Source organism: Dryobates pubescens, chromosome 14 (assembly GCF_014839835.1).
Source record: "Dryobates pubescens isolate bDryPub1 chromosome 14, bDryPub1.pri, whole genome shotgun sequence".
Lineage (NCBI taxonomy): Eukaryota > Metazoa > Chordata > Aves > Piciformes > Picidae > Dryobates > Dryobates pubescens.
In genome coordinates this window covers 20,433,806-20,453,367 of record NC_071625.1, presented here as the reverse complement: position 1 = coordinate 20,453,367, position 19,562 = coordinate 20,433,806, and the positions used below count along the sequence as shown (strand labels likewise).

The 19,562-nt window shown below is 35.8% G+C and overlaps 1 protein-coding gene across 1 annotated transcript in view; it reads right to left on the bottom strand.

The window, feature by feature from the left end:
• DNAAF11 (dynein axonemal assembly factor 11) overlaps nt 1-19,562 on the bottom strand; it is a 41,207-nt gene that overhangs the window by 2,114 nt on the left and 19,531 nt on the right. The window contains exons 7-14 of the mRNA XM_054167551.1: nt 18,778-18,977; nt 17,471-17,659; nt 14,979-15,056; nt 12,439-12,504; nt 10,889-10,958; nt 9,956-10,051; nt 4,576-4,658; nt 2,613-2,621 (exon numbers count right to left, since the gene is read on the bottom strand). Coding sequence (XP_054023526.1) covers nt 2,613-2,621; nt 4,576-4,658; nt 9,956-10,051; nt 10,889-10,958; nt 12,439-12,504; nt 14,979-15,056; nt 17,471-17,659; nt 18,778-18,977 — 791 coding nt within the window. The remainder of the gene's footprint in view (nt 1-2,612; nt 2,622-4,575; nt 4,659-9,955; nt 10,052-10,888; nt 10,959-12,438; nt 12,505-14,978; nt 15,057-17,470; nt 17,660-18,777; nt 18,978-19,562) is intronic.

Sequence of the window (19,562 nt, the reverse complement as noted above, 5' to 3'; positions counted from 1 at the left end):
ACTCTGAACATGAATTAACCTCAGCCTGCCTTTGTGCCATGCATTTAAAAAAAATATGTATCTGTGATTTGAAGTCTTTAATTAGTAGTAGCATTTAACACTTGTTCCTCAGCTCTAAAGTTGCACAAATTTCTAGCCATGATACTACAATCAGTTCTACGGAGTTGGAATAGCTTATTGTTTAGTAGCAGAATAAACTTCAATACACCAGAAATGAATTAACAGTGAGCAACACAAAATTCACATCAACAAGCTATGCAAGGGTGAAATGTATTGACCAGTCGCAAAATATAACCAGCACACAATATCTAGGAGTATCTAGTAGCAACAGATGGTAGGAAAGACTGAGAGTCAAGCACAAGTGATTTTTTTATTTTCAGAAAACAAATACTTGCTTAGTAAAGCTTCATAGTGCTCTTCCTATTACCAAGATGCAAATATTTGTCTGAGAACAAGACTCAGTTATGCTGAACTAAGTTCATGAGAATCTGCTCCTCTCATCACCTGATCTATGCAAAAAAAGAGGCATAACCCAACCACCTGAAAATGTTTGGAAGAATGAGGTGTAGGTCATCTAAACATTTTTTCTGTGAATTCTACTTAGCACAATAAAATAAGAAGCTCTTCCACAAACAATGGATGAAAAGAATAATACTTGCAGGATGAGCTACAGCACGTATGAAAATCTCAATGTTTGTAGATTATTTGAATTTCAGGTTTAAAAACAAACAAATCAAAATCCAAACAATGATATTCACAGTTTTTGGCACTGCTACCTGCTGCTGAATGTTCTCTACTCAAGGAAAAATTATGGTCTAAAGATTAGAGCATTGTATCAAAATAAATAATACTGGATTAAACTTTATTTTCTCTGACTTTTCTTTTTTTTTTTTACAGCACCTGCTATCTTAGGCAACCAGTGCAATCTCCACTTAGCTAAGAGGAAAGACATTTCTAGCAGTCAGATTTGCAGTGCTCAAGCTACTCAAATAGAAATTACCTCTATCTTACATTCCTTATTTCATTATAAATGATGTGTATAGAGCAGAAATTGCTGATTTACTTCTAATCCTGCTTTGTGAAGTACCCTAGAAATTCCTGCTGCAGTCCTTTGCCTCTTCAATTTCCTCTGTATCTCTCAACTTCTCCACATAAAAATCTATAGTAAACAGTCTCTCTCATATATTCCTGTGTATTGTTCTTTACTGGGCGTGTTCCAGATTTATTTAATTATTTTGGTTTAATTTTCCAACATCTTAAAGGAAGAATAGTCTACAGCTGAGGGTGAGACAATGATTATTGACTTTATGTAAATGTAACTCTTACAGTTTCCAGTATGAATTTGGAAAAGTCAGTTTCTACCTACATCTGAATTTCACCTAACATGAACTCAGCTTCTGTACCTCACAGATGAGGCCAGTAAAGAATGCCATAGTCAGCTACTACATTAATGGAGGGTTTAAAAGTATAATAAATCAATCAGTAAGTATAATAAATCAATCTGTCAAATTCCTCTCATATAACGTGTCTCTTTGAAGATTTAAAATACAGATTTGTAGACAGTCACAGAAGAAATCTCTCTTACGTGGTAGAAGTAAAGATAGTATCATCATGTAATCTAGTGAACAAGAAGTAAAGACATTCAAAGTACTACATTATATTTTAGCAGATTATATGTCTGACAGCATTTAGCCAAGACATCTGTAGCTGTCAAGTGTAATCACTGTAATGAATATTCTTCTGTAATCTAAGAGACATCTTTTCAGCAAATTTTTAACATCTGGCAAGTCAGCGACTTTTCAACTAAGGAGGTCAAAGCTTACTATTTTTACCAGAACTGCAATTCAAAGGACTTTTTCTACTTCTCCTTTTGTGATACATATTCATCTACTATTTTAACAGTGAATTTTGTATTTTTCCTTCAGAATCTGAAGTAAGTATATTCATAATTTCTTTTAATTGCTTTGAAATCCAACACAGCCTTGGAATTTTGCTATGCCATGGAATATCTTTAGTTCACCAGCTATCAGGAAAGGTTATCATTTCATGTTACTACTTCCATTAATTCCATGTTGCCATTATTACTCCTGTTTAGACATTCACTATGCAGGCAAAATTAAAGGTACACAGAATTCTTTCACCATTTGGCACAGTCCATTCAGAAGAGATGATGTCAGTTATCTAATGAAGGAAGAACTAGTTTTCTCCTGGAAACAGGCTATGACACTTATCAAACTTATTTAATATATCTAAATCATTAGCTGTACTTCTGTGGTAAAGAACCATTCCTTTTGCAAAGTAGAATCATAGAACTTTTTGGGTTAGAAGGGTTACTTAAAGGTCATCTAGCCCAACTCCCTGGCAGTGAGCATGACATGTTCAGTGAGATCCAGTTGCTCACAGCCCTGCCCAACCTGGCACTGAATGTGTCCAGTGATGGAGTATCTACCACCTCTCTAGGCAACCTGTGCCAATGTTTCACCACTGCCGATAAAAACTTTCTTCTTTCTACCTAGCCTGTATCTACCCTGCTTTAGTTTAAGACCATTACCCCTTGTCCTGTCACAACAGGCCCTGCTTGGTGTTACCTGCAAAATTCGCTGAGGGTGCACCCAGCCCTGCTGTATGTCTTTGATGAAGATACTAGGCAGCACTGGCTCCAGTAAGGACCTCTGAGGGACACCTCTTGTCACTGATCTCCTGGACACTGAATTGCTGACCACTGCATTATGGATGTGACCAGGCATCCAGGTCCTCATTCAACAAAGAGTCCATCAATCAAATACATCTCTCTCCAGTTCAGAGAGAAGGATTTTGGGAGAAGCTGCATCAAAGACTGTGTCCAGACAAATGATACTCATAGCTCTTCCCTTGTCCACTGATGTAGTCACTCCATCATAGAAGGCCACTAGGTTGATCAGGTAGGACTTGCCCTTAGTGAAGCCATGCTGGCTATCTGGAATTACCACCCTGTCCTCCACATCCCTTAGCATAGCTTCTATGGGACGCAATTCCATGATCTTCTAAGGTACAGAAGTGTGGTTGACAATTCCCCTTTTTGAGCTGAGTGTGATGTTTCCCTTAATAGTCACCAGGGACTTCACCTGACTGCCATGACTTTTCAGTTATAATGAGGAGAAAGTGTGCACCATTTGGCTTGGATCTTTTACAAATATTTGAAATATTCAGTAACCACAGTGTTCCTCTGTAGTAATCACTGCTTCCTAGGGAAAGGGTGCAGTGCATGTGGCTCATTAGGAATCTCAACAAATCCTTTCTGTTGCCCTATCATAGAATCAATAAGGTTGGAAGAGACTTCAGAGATCATCAAGTCCAACCTGTCACCACAGACCTCATGACTACTAAACCATGGCACCAAGTGTCACATCCAATCCCCTCTTGAACACCTCCAGGGATGGTGACTCCACCACCTCCCTGGGCAGCACATTCCAATGGCGAACAACTCTCTCTGTGAAGAACTTTCTCCTCACCTCCAGCCTAAATCTCCCCTAGTGCAGTTTGAGACTGTGTCCACTTGTTCCGGTGCTGATTGCCTGGGAGAAGAGACAAACCCCCTCCTGGCTACAACCTCCCTTCAGGTAGTTGTAGAGAGCAATAAGGTCTCCCTTGAGCCTCTTCTCATGTAGATCATTCAAGAAAAGAAGTCATGACTTATTTTTGTTAAAACCAAGAAATAAAAAGCAGAATAAATGATACTGAACTCTTGCAGTACCATTTTGCCAGTATCCTAAATATTGAAACCAAGAAGAATGCTATTTTTTTGCTAACTGCTTGGCTTTTGCATCAACATTCACCACAACAAAATTAAATAGGGAAACAAATGCAAACCTCCAAATATAAACAGATAAATGGCTTAAACTTTGTTGTTAGTGCATCTTATTCTGGTATGGATACCATAGTCTACAGCAAAAAGAAAAGGAAATATTAAGATATACATCATAGTATTTGTACTTAGGCCAAGTGTCCAACAACCCTAGTGCCCATCTAAAGCAAAGGCTAGTAGAGTAAGTTAGAAAACAGTGTATCACTGATATTTGCTTGCTTCTGGCAGTTATTAACTTCAAAGTTTCAAGAGCTGGTGAGTACACCACATCTAATAGGATGGATCTATGTTATAAACTTTCAGAACTGCTTTTTTAAACCATTTATTCATTCAGTAGCTAAACCTCTACACCAGCAAGCAAATATATTCATGAAAACCATTCAAAATCATCACATTCCAAATGGTTTTCAGAACTGGGTTACATATCAAGGAGCTCTGCAGAGGCTCAGCAGATTATTTAATCTATCAATATACCAGTTTAATAATCTGAATGATCTGATGGAACAAAAATGATCAGCAGAAGTAAATGCTTTTTCTGGCTCTGCTATTGGAACAGATCACTTTATAAATACCACCAGACAGGCTATTAGTCTAAAGCTTTCAGAGAAAGTTTTACTCTACAAAAATCAGTATTTTCATACTTCTGATAATAACCTAAAAATCATACACTCTGGCATGTGATTAACACATAGACACACAATACAACTAATGCAGAAATAAAAGTGAATTACCTTGCATTTTTTTGCAGTGTATTGCAGTCAGAACGTTTAATTGAAGTTGATACTTCTTGCTTAGCCAGGATTATTTCTTTAGCCTAAAATGAAAAATAGGAACAGAAATAATTCTCAGAGCCACTGATATTTATGCTCAGAAGCATTTAAATCATCTCTCAAAAGTAGACAAATTAAAAGAGTCCTAATAAATTTTCTCAGGACATTTATTCTTACAGTTAGATTTTAATGCTATTTGCTCAATGTGAAACATATGCTCGAGGCAATTTTAACCAAATAATATCAATGGAATTATATTCAAGTACACATGTATGAGATTCTGTGTGCGTGTGTGTATGTAAAACTTCAATATCTAAATCTCTTTGCATTTAAATATATGCTGTCTTGTTTAGTACCATGTTAATAATGCACATCACTGATTTTTCTCCCTTGTTAACTAATTAGTGCATCATGTGCCTCTCACTTGCATTTCAGTTGTGGTGTCCATGTGCTAGTGTAGATATTTTTACTGAAGAATCTGCTGCAGGCTGGACTTCTCACACTTTATAAAAGAGATAAGTGAATACAAGCTCCCTCAGCTCCTTTGCTAAAATAGAATCTCAAGTTCCAAGTCCAGTTGAACTCTCCTTCCCAAAGTGGGGAATCCCATGGCAATCACTGGATTTTTTGAAGATGGGTTATTGAGAAAAGGATCTCTCATGTTAAAGTAGTATCTTTCCCTTCTTAATACCATGGGAGATAGACTCCTTAAGTTTTTAAAAGTAAGGAGGTGATCAGGAACTGTGCCAAATAGTTAATTTTGTTGACTGTTTCTTAGTGCAATTGATTTGATGGTAGTCTGTTTGAAAAGCCCAGTGAATTTAAAGTATCTGTTCTAAAGTCTACAAGAAATAAGACAGCACCTGGAGCTGCTGTCATTCATTTCTGAAATTCATTGTGAAGTGGCTGTTCTGCCGATTCTGTATATACTCTGGGGAAGGAAAGGCTCTTTGGACCTTCTCTCTCTTTGCAGGAGGCCCTCTAGTGTTCTGTTCTTTTAACAATAACGCATTCCTCAGATTCTCTTGAGAATAAGGTTCCTCGTTTTGCCTTCAGAGCACATTAAAGACAGTGGGGAAAGCTGCCAATACTGCAATGAAACAACAGAAATGGCTTCACTGACAAGAAGTGATCCTGGAACTTGTGGAAAGGTTACAATTTGCCTTCTAGAACATCTCCTATGAATTATCAAATATTATTTGACATAAATGCTTTTGTGCTCAAAAGATAATCTCCTCCCTCTGTTCAAGAAAAAATAAAGAAGAAAAAAAAAAGAGGCATATTCTCTAAATGTTCTTATTTTTTGAAACAAACCCATGTGAAATAATGGTCTGTGAGCTTCGCCAAGCCAGTAGCTGACTGTGTGTGCTAGTTTAACACAGCCTTTTCCCTACAACACAGAAGTGAAGGAAAGTAACACACACAAAAAACTCCAGCCTGAGATAAAGAGTTGAGATAAGAGTTTATGTAAATGAGATAACCTAATGCACAGCTACCTTTTACCTTAGCCTATTTGTAGAAAAAGCACATCAGAAAGCAGTAGCAAGCAGAAAGCCAGTGGACTGAAAATGCAAGCCAGGGAGCTACTCCTTCATTCCTTCCCATTCAGTTGCTGCGCAAGCAGAAAAGAGCCAACACCCAAAACCTGGAATCCAAAAGCAGCAGCCAGAACAGGAAGCCTCTCATGTTACAATCTGAACTTCAAGCCTGTTATGAAATTATTAATATTGATTCAGGTGAAGATATCAATAATTATAGGCCCATAATACTTTCCTCCAGCCAGCAATATGATTTTGAAGCTGGCATGAGGAAGGTTAGTATGAATAGCCACAGATTAAAACAACCTATGACACTGTGATCAGCTGAGGGTAACTGTTCTGGAAAATGGAATTGACATAGCTTCAGCTGTGGCAAAAAACAAGGTTTTGAGGTCAATAGAAAGATAACTACATAAAATGGAAAGCCTGTGGTATACAGGAAGACACAGTAAATTAATACAATAAACCTTTCTGAAAGCTGTTCTATGAAACCATTGCTAATATTTGCATTAATAAAAAAAAAAAAAAAGAAACAAAAGTCTTAAAAGTATTGCCAGAAAATTCTAGAAATGGATGTGTTAAATCTAAAACATATTTAAGAAAACAGAAGCAATATATGAAAACAGTATTTATAACCTGAGTCATCTTTTCAGTCAACATTTTGTTCCTACAGTGGCTTTCCTCCTCTACAATGGGAATTCCAAGGGCTAACAGTTTCACTGAAACACTTCTATTCTCAAGAATGAAAGAATTTATAGGGTTCACACCTGTATGTCTCCACCTGCCTTTGACAGCAATAAAATATTACTGCATTCACCATGCCTAGATAAGTGAAAACTATATAATGAAATTTTATCAGATAACCTTTACACTGACATGCATAATATATATCACTCCTATTTTTAAATTAATTAGGGAACTTAACTCCATTGATCTTTACATTTCTAACTGTTTTTGAAGGCTCAAGCAATAAAAAGCTGTCAGAATTTATTAGTGACTGTTTATATAATAAAGAATTAATCAGAAAGTCCACATTTTAGTCTCTGATTCACTATGAAAAGTGAGGTTTTAGAACATAACACAGAATATCTCAATATTCTCAGTAAAAAGTGCTCATAACACTGGGGTCTGATGCTTTTTCTCAGACATTAATTAAAATGCTATTGGTGTAATTAACTGATGACATCTTACAAAAATCACTGATTTAATATGCCAGTTTTGGTCAAATTGTGTTAAAGAAACTCTTGGTTCCTGCATGATTGGCAAAGATGACTTGGCTAGGTCATAGAGATTCAGTTTGAAAAGCTTCATGCCACAAATATTTTTCCCAGAAAAATGAAGCATGTACAATGTAGTCACTGGCAGCTCCTTACACAAAGGCTGTGCAGATGCTGGTTACTGTATAAACACCACACCTTTAAAGTGTCACTATATAATTTCGTCAAATGTTGTGTGCTTCAGTTTGTTTTGATGAGCTTCCAAAAAGTTTTGCTGGACACTGTCTTAGACACCCATTCTGCAGTGATTGCTGTGCAGGAAATAGTCCATTTAAGAAAATTATTTTATTTCTTTCACTTCATATGAAATATACTATCTTCAGCATCTGTAATATGTCAAGGTCATGAGAGACAGGGAAAAAGTTTGGGTTTTCATTTTAAAGGCTAAGGAACTATGAACAGGTTGGAAGATGAGTGGTGGAAGGTTAAGTAACTGGATTAGAAAAATCACTGAAGTAAATGGCAGTGAGTTCGGTTATCATTCTATTCTGTTACTGAGAAGAGAGAGATCTTTTCAGGACACTATTGCAAGAAGCATGTCATAGGACACCATTTTCATGTTAACAGCATTTTTAACAATCCAGATACTTAAGGAACATGCTGGATATTTATCTAGTCACCAATAATTTTATTTCTGTAGTAGTTGTTAGTCTTACCACTCATATAAGCTGAATACAATTGCATTAACTTTCTTCTTTCCATTATCTCACTAAATGAAATTCACATTGAGCTGATGATCTCAAATCAGTATTCTCAAATGTTGTTTATAATCTCAGCCACAATGATCTGAAAGGAAATTATCTTTTGGCTTTCCAGTTTTGCTCTTCCTTTTTCATTATACTTTGCTTCCCAGATTACATCCCATTAAAACCAATAAAATTTGTAAGGTAAGTTGTTTAGGAAGCTATAAATTCTCATGAACAAATTTTGAAAAGCAAAACATGGAGCTTAACTAAATTCATACAATTTTCAGCATTCTTCAGCATTTCCTGGTGAAACTGCATGCTTGATGCTAGAGTGACAGTTTGTGATTTAATGAGAGGCTGTCCAAGTAGGCAAAAACAGATGGTAGGGGATTGGAGCACAGAAAAAACCATAAAAGATATAGGAATACAAGTGGAAAAAGCCAAAAGCTGAAAAGTAACATTTTACTTACATCTACTAGTTGCATAGTCTTAGAATTAAATCAGACCACAAAGAGAAAGAAATTACCCCATATAGCAGCTGAAAGTTCCTCTTTCAGGAAAAGATGCTATAATTGATATGTCCTGGCAGATTCATATGTAACACCATGTCCTACTGCTCCTACACACCAGAGAAACTTGCTAGAGGCCAGAAGGGTAAAGCTAGAGCAGCAAGGATTATTTTTTTTCCTGTAACTATCCTTGAGAAAGGTTACCCTGCTTCTGAAAGCAAAAAAATACATGATGTAGTCCTAGAGGTCTTAGAAACAGTCCAACCCTTGAAAAGCACAACGGCAGAAGAGCAAGATGATGAAGTTGATTACTCTCTCCCACAGCTCCCAGAACCCCATCATATAGTCCATTCTCACCTCCAGAACTTTACCTTCTTCAAACTTCCACCCCCAAATCAAAATACCATGTATATATCCAAGGTGCAAGCTACATTTACTGAAGACACACAGTGTACACGAAATGGAGATACCTATCGGTTTGCTCCCATTTATATTGCAAGAACTGGGCCGGGCAGGGAAGAAAGTACCAAACCCACTTAAAGACAACCAGCTTTTTTTGCCAGCAGAATTCTCGATTGACTTGAATCCTGGTCAGCATGACACTATATAGGCAAACATCAGAGCACAGGTGAGGTAGGAGAGCACAGAGTGAGGAGTATGAGGGGAATATGTCTTTGATGCAGACTTCTTACGTCCTAGGAGCTACTGTGCAGCATTTTGCAGTTGAAATACCATGTTGCCACAACCCTTTTGATTACATAGACTCTGTACAACTGCTTAGTGGATCCTTTCCAGTCAGGGAGAGCATAAAGTGAAAATGAGTTAAGCAACTCTTCCTCTGATGACCTGAGATGTGAGAGTTGTACATCAGCCCTGCCCTTGAACCAAAAATGTCATGTGTGCCACAAAACTTTTGAAAAACTGATTTGTTTTTATTATTTCACAGGTAGGAAATAAAAAAAAGAAGCAGGTAAGTTGCTTGTTTCCAGTATTTTACAAAATAAATCTTCTTACACATTTGTACTGCACATTTCACAGTCTCTTTTCATATATATATAAAAATCTGGCCTTGTTGAAAATAAAGGAAATGCTGATTTTTATAATATTTTTTTAAAGGGGTCTTAAATCCTAAAGTTGGGTTTTATGATTAAATTGTCTTTCTGGAATGTTCTGTCTTTGGTAAATGTGTCCTGATAGAAAAGGCTAGACTGAATAACTTTAGCTAGCCAGATGTTACCTGTAACTCAAAAACATTCCCAAAGTACTCACAACTTTAAAGTATCTTTGTGTGTTTATAGTTTTTGTGTATGTTTGTAGTTTAATTTACATACCTTTGGCATGCTGACAACTAAATGGCCAGTTGTTTGTGATCTTTTAGCAGAGCTGCTGTCTGGCTTCACTTCCTCAGGGAGCACAATCTGAAACGGCTACAAGAAAATCAGGGATTTAAACAGATGCCAAAATACATCCTTCTTTATTTTTATTCTTTTTAACTATTTTAATTTTTTTACCTAGCCAGAACACATGCAGAAACATCCCTATCACATGCTTTGATTTTGAGGCTAGTATAGGTCTAAATCCTCCCATTTCATATGTAGTGTTGCTAATCCTAATAAATTACTAGCATTTTAAACAGCTTTTCCTTACAAGTATAGTCATATGAATATTCCTGAACTGCTGTCATTCCTGAAGTGACATTTCCAAAGAAAGTTATAAAATTATGTTTGATTTATGTGAGCAATTAAATGAGAAAGATCAGATGTAAAGTAATTCTGAAATTTTATTTAGGCCATTAGTATAGTCAAAAATAGGGATTTTGGTTTGCTGTTTAAGTACTTTGTGAATTAAAAAAGAAAAATAGAATTAAAACCACTGAGAAGAAAGGAAAGTGGAACAACATTTTAAATGCCCTTTAAAAATAATATATATCCATTTGTTTCTGTCAGCTACAAATTCCAGATTGTGAAATTGCTAAATTCTAGCCTAGGGCAACTAGCAAGCTCCCTTCTTAAGTGAAGTGTGTGGGGGGAATATGAAGAGAGAAAGAGTCAAAAAGAGAGTGAAATTTCATTTCAGGCTTACATGTTTTCTGGTTAGCACCTCCACAGTTCATGTTCTCCAAAATAATGCAAGTATGAAAGAACATTTGTTCTGCATAGGTGCACACAGTTGGTAACTCACAAAAGTCAGATCCAGAGACCACTGAGTAACTATGGTAAGCAGTAACTCTTGATTTGAAATTAATGTGGTAAAAACCCACTAACCTTTCCCTTCACCAGTACTCGTATGTAAGTTGGCTGGACATCAACTTCAAGCAGAGAAGTATCCAAATGTCTTAGGAATGAAATATAAATAAGTGAATTAATCTAAAGTACAGTCCAGTAAATAAGCAGTGCGGGGCAAATAGCTCTTTAATGATGATCTCTCAGTTTATAAGCTACAAACTTAATTTCTGTTATTAAGTTATATTTACGGTCTTTGGAAGAAAAACATGGTCTTCCTATGTGTTCACAGAATGTCAGCTAAATTAATGTCTGAATTCTGTCAAGTCCTCACAATGACTGTTGTGTAACTGCAAGAAATCAAAATCTGCATTGAAAACAAAAGATCTTTCTTCTATTAGTGTAGTGTTTTACATTAATATGGAACATAATCCATTTGTTATTTAAAATTGTCAAAGTATTCTGCTACTTTTCTTTCTAAAAGCTCAGTAGTAAATATAAAATAAAAGTTCCATTTTTTCAACAATGAACTTCTGTTCATACTTCATATTCCCAGAAAACACAGTGCTTTACATTTCACAATTGTTAAACAAAGTTTGTGACCCATAAAAGCTCCACTGTAACATCTCCTCTTCATCATGTGATACACACACTCAGGTGAATGCACAAGTATGTATTCCATATTTTCCTCCTCTTGTAACATTATTTCTCTGTTGAATCTTCCAGACTAGTCTGCATTTCTTACAAGTAAGCACAAAATATTGCAACATATCCAACATCTTGCATCTGGACAGGTTTTCTGAGGCTTCAAATAATTCTAATGCTTACTATTTAGAAACACAGAACAGTCTTCTTTTGAGGGAAATTAATGAGCTTTAATTGAAACATACATGGCCTTATTAGTGTTTCTGTGCTATAAAACTAGTTCAAGCTTTACTCTAACAAGTTCTTGTTATGGGTAAATAAGCTTCTGGGTTTCCAACCGCTTCCTGAAGCACCGTCAAGACCACTCTACTGCTCAGTAGTATATACTGCCAAATACTTATTAGGTTACCTTCTCATATTTTGGCCTGGTTCTACCAAATTTCTTCCAGGCAATGCCCTGGCACAGTTCACAAAATAGCATGGGCCAGGGGCTCTTTCAAGTAAGTAAGGAAAGTAGGACAAGGCTATGCTATGCTGCTCTGTCTTCCAGAGAAGAATTTAACTAGAAGAACATGAACTGTACCAGAGCACTTTAGGGCCAGATGGGCAAAATATCTTTCCCTATAGTCCTAATCTGTATTGGAAAACATTTCACATAATTACAAAAGGACAGGTGTGGAGGCAACCTGCCTGTGGACTGCAGAAAATATCAATTGAAAAACAAAGACTATTAGACACAGTCCTCATACATGAGTAACAGGACTGTCTGAAGGGGCTTTGGTTTAATAAGCTTCACTACTTTGGCACAGGCTTCCAGACTGAGTCCATTACTCACTATGTTATTGGTTTCCCTCTAGAAAATTACCCATTAGAGAGAGAAGTATAACAGAAACACTCTGTATTAGAACTTAAGAATGCCAAAAATTAAGAGAAAAACAAATTCTGACCTGTAAACTGCAAGATCCAAGACGATCTGGTTGTTTTCTTCATCATCTTTCAAAGAAAAATTAAGCCTAATAATAATGACAAGAAACACCTCCAGAATAAGTACAGTTGGAGTAAATAAGCAAACATTGTAGTGTATTTCAAATTCAACTGCTAGCAATGTTAGGTGAATACAAATACCATTCAGACAATGTCACATGGGCATTTTAGAAATAATTGCAATCTTCCTCATGAACAGAAAAAGTCTGGCATTTGAACCAAAGTGATTCTAACATTTACTTTCAGCTCTCCCAAGCCAACCCACAAGAAAAAGAAAAAAAATAATCCTCCTGAAGGTCAGCTAAAATTACATTGTTTGTCCATGCAGAGAGAGAGAGACATCTGCTGGTGAAACCTGCCTGCTCTATTAACAGCTTCAGCAGAAAAACAGTTCATGAAAAGCACGAAAGCCTGGAACTTGAGTCCTAACCTTATCATATGTTTAATAAATAAATAAATGATTGCATCTTCATTCATAGCACTTCATTTGCCTGGTGTGTAAAATATCTGCCTATGCATTTCCAATATAAAACTTGATTTGCACAAAATCCTTGATTCTACAAGCTTTGTAATACTTGTTGAGAATGGAAGTGTATCATTAGTTCTATTAGCTGCCTGTTTGTGATCTTGCTGGCTGAGTTCTTGAGACCGTGAAAAGTATCTTATCAGTTATAAATAGGAAACAACGTTTATTACTACAACTGTAAGAAGATGCATTCTAGGCTTACAGGTTCTGCTTATATACTCAGACATTTCTCAAGTATTTAAGTAGATTTAATACATAAATAAATAAATAAACCCCCAAAGCAGACTAAAACCCATCTACAAAAGAGAATATTTTTATAAATAGTTGATGTGTTTTTAATGGAAAACTGAAAAGTATACAAACCAACTTTGTTCCACGTTCATGGTTTTTTCTCTTACTGCATCACAAATTTTGAGAATTCACTAAAACATGTAGGGTGAGAGAAAGAAAAGAACTGCAACATTTTCTAGAAGGAAGCTTGATAAGAACTGAGGAAACAGTCTGCTGTCAGCAGCATGAAGCCATTCCTTTGGTTAACCTTCCAAAAGAACATCAGAGAAGCTTAGACATTGCTATGGACATCAGATTTCCACACTGAAGTTAAAACTTTGGAGAACACCATCTGTCTAATTGTGTCTCTTTATTTATGTCTCTCCAAAGTACTGCCAGATTGCAGTGAAGAGCTTGTGATACTTGTGTTGAAGCTGTGACAAAACCTGCTCACTGCTCTGGCCTTACGTGGGCACATCCAGACTAAATTCTAATCCCAAAAATGTGGGTGACACAAACAGGACTGCTGCTAACAGGGAAATCCAGCAGACTGTAACTCTTCTGAAAAGGTAGCTACAGCTTTATTCTAAATGTCTCTGCCCTTCAGAGGCACAATCAAATTCCACTAACACAAGAACTATTTTGAATTGTTTCCTTAAACTATTTTTTTTTCAGTCCACATACTTTTATGAAAAAAGTACATCAATACAATTGTACCTTCTGATATGGGTGGAATAAACACAAGTTCTTTTGCCACTACCTTTAATTTTCCCTATGCACTGACCCTGTAACGCAGGCTTTCAAATTCCTTGAATTTGCATGGATTAATGAATTTCCAAGATTTAGAAAGCATTCTTCATGCTAACAATAAGCATGTTCTTAGCTTTGATTTTGCAGCTAAATCAGTCTTAAGATGGAAAAACTTGTTCAGAGGACAGCAGATGGGTGGCCCTTTAGTATGCCACTTTTTGATCACAGTCTCCTGTAGGAGGCTCTTTGGTAAGCCACTTCTAAGGAAACAATGTTTGCACAGTCTCCTGTTTCCCTTCAGAAAACCAAAGCTTGGTTCAAGTGAAACCAATGGCAATGAATGTCTGATATCCCTTGAAACTGATGCCACAACACTTGGATACCCAGGTGCCTTTGTCAACGATAAAATACAAGATGCTTCCCTGTATCACCAGCCTCTTTTGCTAGAGACCTCTTTCAGTGCCAAAGGAACTTGTGCCATAGAAGGAAATTACGTATCTTTCCCAATTCTGCCAATTTTATATCTGCCATCAAAGGACAGAATGAATTTGTCCAGAAATATTACTTGAACATATTTTTCCACATATAAAGTGGCTATTCATAGATATTTATCTTCAACAGTCAAAATGGATAAAATTTTTCCAGTATTACCAAGATGCTCCAAGAAAGAGAGCCCTACCATAGAAGGGAAGAGAGTAAAACATCTTACATCTTTTACAGAAAAAAAAAGTCCTTCATGAAAGATCAACAATAAACTAAACAACCTTCAACACTTAATTTACTAAAAAAAATAATTATTTTTAGAGTACTGGAATTTAGAAGCTAGTTTGCCCACCAGGAATACAACACTGCAAAGAGAATTTGTCAGCCATCTCATTTTTATATTTGTGTATCTTGAATTATTTGACAAATAATCTGGAAAGAAGTCACTCTGCTTAACCTCTCAATCTTACATACTTTGGCACATTCACATTCAGAACTTTTCCTTCTGCTGTGACCAATGGCCGGAGAGGCTTCTCTCTCTTTTTTGATCCCCTTAACAAAACAGAAAGGAAAATGGTTGAAAATTTCACATTCTGATATTTTATGTTTCATACCAAAAAAGAAATGGCAAGAGGCAAGGATTACCTGGTATTTGATGTAAATGCTACAACCTATTTCAAGAACAAAGCGGGTCAAACCAGAAATCCAGTGACACATTAAAGGCATCATCTGCAGATGAGCAAATGCTTTGTAACATTGTGTTTTACACTGATAATATCTTCTTCAGCATATTATAACATGCATTATCAAACAGTAATATATCAGATTTACAGGTAAATTTTAAGAAATCAGTGGATTGCTTAAACATATGAAATGGAACATTCTTATTTATGAATGGTTATAGTAATCATGAGGCATCATTAGTATGTGCAAGCAATTCTTAAGAATTGTTTTATACACGCTAATTTAATTGTTTTTACTGAACAAATGCCTGCCATACCAGTCAACAGTAGTGCATTGCTTTTTGGGTTCCCAAACCAATTACTAAATTACTAGTGAGGGAAATAAGGCATTTAGACCCCCTCAGGGTGAAAAAAGAAAAAACTAAAGAGTTTACAAATACATTGTATTTGAAGAAGGAATAAAAACATTCAAGTAGATCTACTGGAATGACTAGATAAAATCAACTTCTGTTTAAGAAAGATTCACAGTTATCCATGCATTAAATATTATTCCATAGAATAAGTCAGAGTTTTAATATGGAATTTGTGGGCTATCAGTTTCTACACCTGAATGCCTACTCTTGACAGATGCAAAGTGAATACTTCAGGAAATTATATCTTGATATCTTTCAGCTGTTAATAATCTGTTTCTAGATTAAATCTGTTGGGTCATGTGAACCATTTTAAGGCAAATTCAGTTATGTCATAATCATCAGGGTTTAAGGTATCTGTAATATTGTGCTGAAATGAGCTGATAGGTCTTGTACTGGCAAAGAGAAGGTAAAGGAGATCCTGTGCACCTTTCAGCTGGAAATAATTTTACACTTGTCTGAATGTTCTTTGAATGAAATTGCAAATATTCACTCCTTTGGCAACAGCCAAAGCCACTTAGTTTGTTATCAACTGTACAACGACACCCAGCTGACAAATTTAATGGGTGCTACCATGTCATAGAAGGGTTCAAATTTAGCACTGGTATGAGTTCCTGTCAATCTTAAACTAAAACAAACATCCTTATATACTGAATAACGTACACTGATACATTTCAGCTTCTTTTTACCAACAAAGATGATCTGATTGTAGGGCACTGCTCAGTTCTCATCTTTCTTGTGCTATGTAACAAAACTCTCACCACCAAAACTAAGTCATGAAAGGACTTTTAACTCCTTTAAATGCCTTGGAAATTAAGGAAAATCCAGAAAGGAATTATTCTATCTTCATTATAATGCTATTTAGGGAAACATTTGGAACACATTTGCTTTTCACTAGCAAGGCATTCCCAAACATACCAAAATTCTATCTAGCTGGAACCTGGGTTTCACAGTGTATCTTCTGGGAAAGTGCTAAACCTTGAATTAATGATAGCCACAAGTTATGCAAATTCCCATGTTTCTTGTAGACCTCTCTAGGACTGTCTTTTTCAATACTAAGGCCTGGTAAATCTTTTAAAAAGCAACCCCTTAAAAAGAACAGCTAAAAAAGTCTCTGGCACAAATTCTGTTACATAAGGAAGGAAAAAGAAAAAGAAAAAAAAAAGGGGAACAAAAAAAGGAAAAAAAAATACTTTGCTTACAATGTTTGTGAAACTGAGAAGCCAGAAGCAATAAAATAATTATTTTTGCTAGTGTCTGCATTACTTTTGCATGTTCAGCAAAACCAGTGATAACTTTAGAAAGTTTTAAAGGCTTTTCAAGAGCTAGACATCTTCAGATTCACCATGCCAAATAGCACAGATAACAAGAAGAATTTTTATTACTTGGGATGAGCATCTTTGCTAAAGTATGTGGAAAAAAAGTCTAAGTCACAGAGGAAAAGTCCTTGAAATGCCACTTGTGCAAAAATTTTGTATCATGGCCTGCAGGGCACTTATATAATGCAATCTGCACTCCGGATAAATGGTTTTAGCAAGGATATTACACAAAATGTATTAGTTAGCTGACAGGAAAGTCAAACTTTTAAAGTCCATAACATGGAATTGAAAAGATAAATTATATTTAAAGCTCTCTTTGTGAAGAAAAGCAAAAATAAAGGATATTATAAATACAGTTTAATAAATGAAACCAAACAAAATAAACAATTTGATTTTATAAGCATATTTATATTTTTTAAGCATATTTGCACATGCAATAGATATTTAAGCTACTAGTTCTTAGTAATGTTTTATGGCAGTCAGTTACCTCTCCCCTGTACCTTTGAAAATTTCCCTTTCTTCAATTTATGGAATATATTAAACCAAAAACATACATTACATTGTCTTTAGCTCTCCGTTTTTCTTCCATGTATCTGTGAGTTTCTAATCTAGATTCTGGAGTATATGGTGTGGGCTCCTCCCAAAATCTTCGGACTTCTTCATCATCTTCAAATGCTCTCCACACCTCTTGTTTCTCACCTCCTTCTGCTTGATCATTTTCTTTGTCCTGTAGGCAGTCTGGGCTACACAAGATCACATGGAATATCACCCCAATGAAATGAAGGAAGAGAGACAGTACTGGCTAATGAATTCTTGCACAGTATTATTATAAACCAATACTAATAGTTCTATAATTTCCATGAAGAACAGTATCTTTTACATTTGGATAACATTCTCTGCTCAGTTTCCTTCAGCAATCAACCAAACATATTTCAACATAATAGCTTTTGTTTACTAAACTAAAAAGTGACACTGTAATTTCACCTAAGAAGTGATACTGTGGTTTTGCCTATCCATCTGAAAACCCTAAAAGATCAAGAGATTTAATTTCAGGAGCAGAATTTTCAGGTACCCTCACAACTTTCAGGTGATGCAATGTTGTAATGGTGCAATACTCACATATTCCAAATGTCAGGCAGAAGTAAAGTCAAAATTTATAGGGTAGCAACATTTTACCTAGCCATTTCCTAAAGTGTCATCTTAGAACCTGAATCATTTTCCGCCCCTTACCCTAAGCTTCTGTAATGTTCAGAAACTAATTTTGTGATATAGATATGAGGACAAAGTTCCATAGCCAGTTCTGTGGGACTTAGTATTTATTGGATATAAAGTAAAATGGATGGCACCTGCAGTGGAAGATGACCACAGACAAAAAAAAAAAAATCTGCTTTCTAGGCAATCTCAGTGATATTAGGTGGAGCAAGTATGGAAATTGATATTCCATAGCCTTTTACACCTTGAAAGATCTGAAATATTCAGTTTAGGTCTTCAGAGGTAATAACTCAAAAGCAAACTAAATGATACGTGAACAGCTGCTTTTGGTGGAAGCCCTGCATTACCTTAAATAACAATTTCCACCTGTTCTCCTGCAAGAAGATATCAATTACTCTATTTTGGCACCCGGACAATTTAGCCTGGAGTTTTGGGACAAAAATTATATTGTACTGTCAGTGATCAGTTATGGTTGCAAATAATTATATTTTTTGTTAGTGATAACATTCATGAGAAAAATTAATTCTGCTAGAATTAAGAATAAAGACAAATTACTTAATTGGAATTATATGAAGTATTTCACACGGAAAGAAAAAATTCATGATGAAGGAGTGACATTTACTTGCAAACTGTTGCTGCTTCCTGTTACCTGTCAAATCCAAGCTTAGATTCCATTTGCTTTTGTCCCTTGACCTTTCTTTCTTGCATCTTTCTTTGAGCCTCTTCTTTTTCTCTGGCCCTTTTGAGAAGGTAAGCTTTTTCTTGTTCCCTGATTTTCTGTTGTACTTCTGGGTAGTTTTGAAGTGCTTGGATCCTCTCTGACCGTTCTATTTCTTTACCATCCAAACACTTCCCAAAGGGGGAAAAAAAATCAATACCGCTATATGAGAAATTTAAAACATATTCAAATCAATAAAGCAATCAAACTGTAGGGTAATTTTCAGAGATTGCCTTCTGCATAAAATAAAAACCCCTACCTTTACAACCTCCATAACAAGAAGTTATACCATATCAAAAAGAATTAACACTAAGTTGCTAGTCAGATCTGAAAGTGGTTTTGCATGTTTGAGAGCTACTGTTTGCATTTTCCAGCACCTTCAGTTGGGTTTATTAGACTATGCAATAGAGTCCTTTTAGTCATTTCTGATATTTACCTGACCTTAATTCAACTAATACAGCTACTATAAAATTACTTCTTTTGATGTGTTAGTTTATTGCCAACTAAGTTAGTGGGATCTATCCTTAATAAGTTAAGCAAGTGCTCATACTTCTCCAAGGGAAATTGTGAAAGCATAATTCAGGACTTTGCCTGTTTCAATGACAGAAAATCATTACATCAGTTCAGTCACTGCACAAAACCACAATCCCAAAGTATTTATTTACAGCCAAGGAAATACAGTGTGTTTTTACATCAGTTCTGTATTTCTGCATGCC